The sequence below is a fragment of the Henckelia pumila genome, chromosome 2, assembly GCF_033568475.1.
Source record: "Henckelia pumila isolate YLH828 chromosome 2, ASM3356847v2, whole genome shotgun sequence".
Classification (NCBI taxonomy): domain Eukaryota; kingdom Viridiplantae; phylum Streptophyta; class Magnoliopsida; order Lamiales; family Gesneriaceae; genus Henckelia; species Henckelia pumila.
The window spans coordinates 100,871,071-100,876,694 of NC_133121.1; the positions used below are offsets into that span (position 1 = coordinate 100,871,071).

The 5,624-nt window shown below is 30.9% G+C and overlaps 1 protein-coding gene across 1 annotated transcript; it reads left to right on the top strand.

The window, feature by feature from the left end:
• The first annotated feature begins 892 nt into the window (after window positions 1-892).
• Window positions 893-4,174, top strand: LOC140883038 (rhomboid-like protein 19). Its single transcript, XM_073289335.1, has 8 exons — window positions 893-1,049; window positions 1,156-1,277; window positions 2,072-2,132; window positions 2,233-2,399; window positions 2,715-2,820; window positions 2,949-3,151; window positions 3,256-3,396; window positions 3,899-4,174. Exons 1-8 carry the CDS (start codon window positions 921-923, stop codon window positions 4,002-4,004), a joined length of 1,035 nt encoding a protein of 344 aa, XP_073145436.1. The 5' UTR covers window positions 893-920; the 3' UTR covers window positions 4,005-4,174.
• Window positions 4,175-5,624: the final 1,450 nt, after the last annotated feature.

The window sequence follows — 5,624 nt, forward strand, 5'->3', positions numbered from 1 at the left end:
TTAGTTCTCACTAATATATCATATTAAATATATAAAAAAATTATATAATATTACGTTTTTGAATTTTTTAAAGAGTATCGTTATGAATGTTTGGTATATTGATTGTTAGTAAATTAATTTTAAATGTAATTAATTATAAACTTGATATAAATTTTTTATGATATATATTCTAAAAAATTATTATTATTATTTATTTATTAAAATATTAATACTACATGCATCGCACGGGGTGAAATACTAGTATTATAAAATAATAGAGAATAGTAAAGATAGTAGAGATATATTATAAACTTAAACTGATTAGTTTCTATCTTTTATTTCATGCAATGTTTGCCATCAAACATAACACGATAAATTAAAACTTCAAATATTAATTTTACACAGAAAGTATTCGAATAGCATCATATTTCATATAAAAATTTATAAAATATATTATATTTTTGATAAAATTCAATTTACGTGTTAAAATATTTATTAATTTAATAAATATAAAAACTCATATGAGACGGTTTTACGATAAATTTTATGAGATAAATCTTTTATTTGATTCGTCAAAAATATTATTTTTTATTATAAATATGAACAGTCGAACAAATTTATAATTATAACTTCGTGAAACGGTCTTCTAAAAAATACTCGAGGACGTCGGTAAGAATAAGATAAGATTATAAAAGTAAAATTTTTTGTTAAACGATTGATTATTTTATTAATACAAGTACATTATGCACCATGCAAATATAATTTCATAAAAATAATAATTAAAAATTAAGATAGTGGGATAATAAAAATAAAAGGCGGTAGGTTTTTAATCTTAAATTACATTTTTATCTCTTAAGCATTAAATATATTTGAAAAATCTATTAAAATGACCAGAGAGTTTATCAATAAAAAAACCGTCTTCGCCTCAACGAACTAATTTTATGCTCAGGTTCTTCAGATTTGATTTCAAATTCAACAATTCGATTTCAACCACCGACTGTCGAATCCGATCAAACCCTAATTACAACCAATTTTTCCCCCCGAAGATGAGCTCTGCACAGCTCTCTGGAGTAAGTACCGCATAATCAGATCCGGATTTTACAATGCACAATCAACAGATCTGAATGTTAACCTGCGCTTTTTTTTCTTTTTCTTTTTTGTAATTAATGTTATAAGGGTACGATGTCATCTGGATTTACAAGGCTCTGCAAAGGGTTGGCGGCAGTGCTGATCGGCGGTCACATTGTTGTTCAGATTTTGCCCTCTGCTGTTTCTTATCTTGCTCTTATTCCCGCCAAGTAATATCTTTTTCTTTTCATCTCTCTACGTGTATTTGTGCGTTTTTTTCATGCGTCCGCGTTGTTTTGGTAGCTTAATGGGGAGGTAGGAGAGTTACTTTAACCTGGTATTTGTTGGTTTATTTGTTTGTTTGGATTATTTGTTGGAAACGAGTAAATTTTGGATGATTCGCTAATCGATTACGATGGGAGATCTCAGTTGACTACGATGGGAAAATCTCAGTTGACTGAGCTTAAAGCCCTTGGATTTAGTACCAAAGTCTCATGCGTGCTTCACTAAAAGAGTGGTCAGTTGGTGCAAAAAAGAATTTGCCTATTGGTGCATTCACGGCAAAAATATATGGAATCGATATGTTAATCATATAGTTGGATGATCAAATAATTGAGTTCCAAGAGCGGGGGTGGGGTTTTGTGAGAGATTTATCAAATGTTGATTCCAGCATGTTGACCTGACTTGTAAACAACAAGGTGAGTGTCTGCAGATACACTCCTCATGGCGAAAACACAAAGATTAGTGCACTACTGCACGGTTTCCATTTATCGAATGTGATTTGTGTCCTTTTCTTCTTTTCAACCTTAAGTGATGAAAAAGGTCATGAATTCTAGCACATAACCATTATTAGATTAACTTTGGAGTGGAGGCTATAGCAATTTTCACCGACTGACATTTCCAGCAGCTAAAACCTTCAGTTGGGGGGTAGTTTCAGGCCTTTCTTTTTTTGCATATCCTTTTACTTAGATTGATTGGATTCCAGGAATCCTGACACCACCATTTATTTGTGGATCTACTGTAGGACCATTCCTTTTGCTTGGAACCTCATTACAGCTGGTTACATTGAGCAATCAATATATGGAGTATGTAGTTTTTTTTTTTGGGTTTTATTTCATTTGCAGTCCACCACATTCACCTTTTATTCTTTGTCCTTGGGTTTCAAATTTTATCATTGTTTTGCAGGTAGTCGTCAGCACTATTGGTCTTCTTTTCATCGGAAAGCTACTTGAACCTATATGGGGTTCTAGAGAATTTTTAAAGTTCGTTTTTGCTGTTAACTTTCTGACATCAGTCTGCGTTTTCATCACGGCTATTTCCTTGTACTACATAACAAGGGAGGAAAGTTATCTGTAAGTAATGCAAGAGCAGCATTTTATGCAGGAACTGTATTTATAAATGCTCTTTTTCCTGCTCCATTCCTTTCCTGTTAATATTTTTTTATTCACGCTTCTTCATTGGAACCAACTGTAATTTCATAAAAAATCTGAGTGAAATATCATGTTCCATAGTCAATCCAATTTGAGCCATTCAAAACAAGAAACCTGTCTTCGAGACTTTGACCCTTCGGGCTAGCTGTTATTACCCTCATCTATAGGCTGCTACCCTGATTATCTAAAAAATGAGTTTAAGAAAATTATAGTTTTCTAATTGTTGTTATATTGCAGCTATATGCCTATTTCTGGTTTCCAAGGGGTTCTTTCTGGGTTCTTAGTTGGCATCAAGCAAATAATACCTGATCAAGAGCTATCTTGGTTGAAGTTAAAAGCAAAAGTATGGACGCTAGCTTTTTATGTTTTTGTTTTGAGCCCAAAAATTTTAAATTTATCTCAAAACATGAAAACACTAAGCAGTATTTTCTTTTTATTCTTTCAATTATCACTTATTCTACTTTTTTGCAGTGGTTACCTTCTCTAGCATTGTTGGTGGCTGTTGTTGTAAGCTTTTTTACGGTGGAGTCTGCCTCATATCTTCCTACCTTAATATTTGGCACCTACATAGGTTGGATTTACCTCAGATACTGGCAGAGTAATACAGAGATGAAACGAAGAGGCGACTCAAGTGATGATTTTGCATTTTCTACCTTCTTTCCTGAATTTCTAAGGTATTTGGCCATACCTCTGGTTATCTGTGAATAAGAATTTTTCTTCCTTTCCTTTTATTTCCTGTGCCTGCCTCTCAACACTTCCTATGAATGATGGTCTGCAGACCTGTCATTAATCCTGTTGCTGCAATTTTCGAACGGATGTTTTGTGGAAGAAGATCTGAAACCTCTGAAGAGTCCAGCGGCTACACTTTAGGGGGTTCCTCATTGCCTGGTTCAGATCCTATCGAAGCATCTAGAAGGAGGTAATCTTTCGTGCTACTTTTAACTAAAGATTGATGGACTTAATTAACTGGTGGAGGCAGATTGATTAACTTGCCTATGAATTGCTTGATTTGCTGCCAATTGGAGATAACCTGGTGTTTATCTTTATGAGTCATGTTTTTTTCCCAATTGTTTTATCATACTACCACTGACTCTGAGCTAATTTGTTTGCTCATCAATTAATGAACTGTTTGTCATGATTTATGAGTTATTTCTGAATGTTGGAGTGATTGAGCTATAATGCTCTTTGAACGTAGATATAATACTGCATTGTGACCTTTTTAAGTTCTGTGATATGTTGAAGAATTTGTTAGTTTTGTGGGAATAGTACTTTAACATTAGGAAAAAAGTGCAGTGATGTTTTGGACACCTATTACTTGGAAAAGGTTGTATCTTCTATCATTCTTGTTTCTCATCGATGCCATTTGAATTTCGGGTTGGGACGAAATTAACTCTGCTGAAATGTTTCTTGTCAAACTGAAGGGAGAGAGGTGCGCGTGCGCTGGAAGAACGATTGGCATCAGAGAGACTGGCCGCAGCAGGAACGACACAGGAGAAACAAAAGGACGATGCGACGGAAAATGTTTAAAAGCTCAGAAATGCAAATCTCATTTTCTCACTTGCGGGACTGGATTAGTTTTGTACAGTATGTACTTTGTATTTCTTATTTATACTTTTGGATACAATAGGAATTTTTGCATGTCTTGATTCCTAAAATCACAATATCACGGAAATAGAGATATCGACCTAAATTATTTCTTTTCTGAATTTGAGGTTTAAAAACTAAAAATTTATTATATATTTATGTAACATTTTATCCATGTTCATGTCCCCATGGGCCAAAAATAGCTCGGGAAAAATATGAGATAGGTAAAAGAGTAGGTGTCTCATTCTAGTGGGATGGTCCTACCGATCTGTATGTATGAGATGATCGACTCAATTCATATCTATTGTGAAATAATTATGTTTGTTTAATACAAATCAGCATATATTATATTATATATTTTTATATATAAAAAGTAATGTTTTTCTCTCGGATCAATATATATATAATGCAATATTTGTTATGAAGTAATTAATAAAAATGATATTTTAATAACGAAAAATGATATTTCAGGAGATAGAAAGTTATAATTTTCATGAGTTAAATATTTTTTGTTAAATTGACATATAATATTTTGCATAACATAACTAACGACAAAATTATTTATAATAAAAAAAAATATTTTTGATAGATTGATCGACCATCTCACACCTGTTTTTGTTTTTTCCATGAAATGAAGTGAGGAGGGAGACATGGATTGGTTTCAATTTTGTCAATATACATTGTGTCATACGTCAGCAGCCCATTTCTCAATAAACAGCACGTGCTAGTCACGTCACGTGGTTTCACCCGGAATTGTTCCTCCTAAAACTCTCTAAAAACGAAGGGGTTTTTTATATTTTTAATTTTTTAAAAAAAAATTAATTTCAAAATTATATCGTGAGTCATGAGGGTGTGTTGGAATACTGCAAAATATTGTCAATAAGAGCGAACGCTTTAACGTCCGTTGCTACTGACAACGGCGTTGCCTATGTGGCATATATTTTAATTTTTGTTTTTTGTTTTTTTATTAATTGTATGATTTACAAATAATATTATATTATCTAATTTTTTTTTGTTATAAAATATAGTCCAATTTTTTTGAGTACGTTTGAAACAAAAATAAATTTATAACTTTTCAAATAACTCAAATTTTAAAAATACTTTTAGTATATTTATTTCAAGATAAAATTATTACAACTTTTATTTAAAAATACATTTTCAAAATAAAATATTTTAGTTTTTATTTTTTTTAGATGAAATGACATATTTTTTGAACAAAAAATCTTATGTATTTAATTTGTGCAAGGACTTATTGAACTAAATAATTATATCATGAGTTCATAAATATAATAGAATATCAGATTTTTAAACGTTATATATATATATATATATATATATATATATATATATATATATATGAATTAAATTACACATCGGTGCGTTGAAATAAATCAATTCATGTGAAGTCAAATTTTAATCCAAAATAATAAATAAAAAACAAACCAACACACAAATATCATATATGTAAAAGTTGAAATTTAAAAAATTAGCTATTTTTAGTCCTCAAAAAATCTAAAAACTATAACAATTATTTTATGAGATGATCTTACAATTAACGAATGA

What these genes read in the sequence shown, in the direction of transcription:
- LOC140883038 (XM_073289335.1), top strand. Translation starts at nt 921, where the DNA reads ATGCTCAGGTTCTTCAGATTTGATTTCAAATTCAACAATTCGATTTCA. An exon ending in CTTGCTCTTATTCCCGCCAA is followed by an intron (nt 1,278 to 2,071) that starts GTAATATCTTTT and finishes GATCTACTGTAG; the next exon opens with GACCATTCCTTTTGCTTGGA. An exon ending in ACAAGGGAGGAAAGTTATCT is followed by an intron (nt 2,400 to 2,714) that starts GTAAGTAATGCA and finishes GTTATATTGCAG; the next exon opens with CTATATGCCTATTTCTGGTT.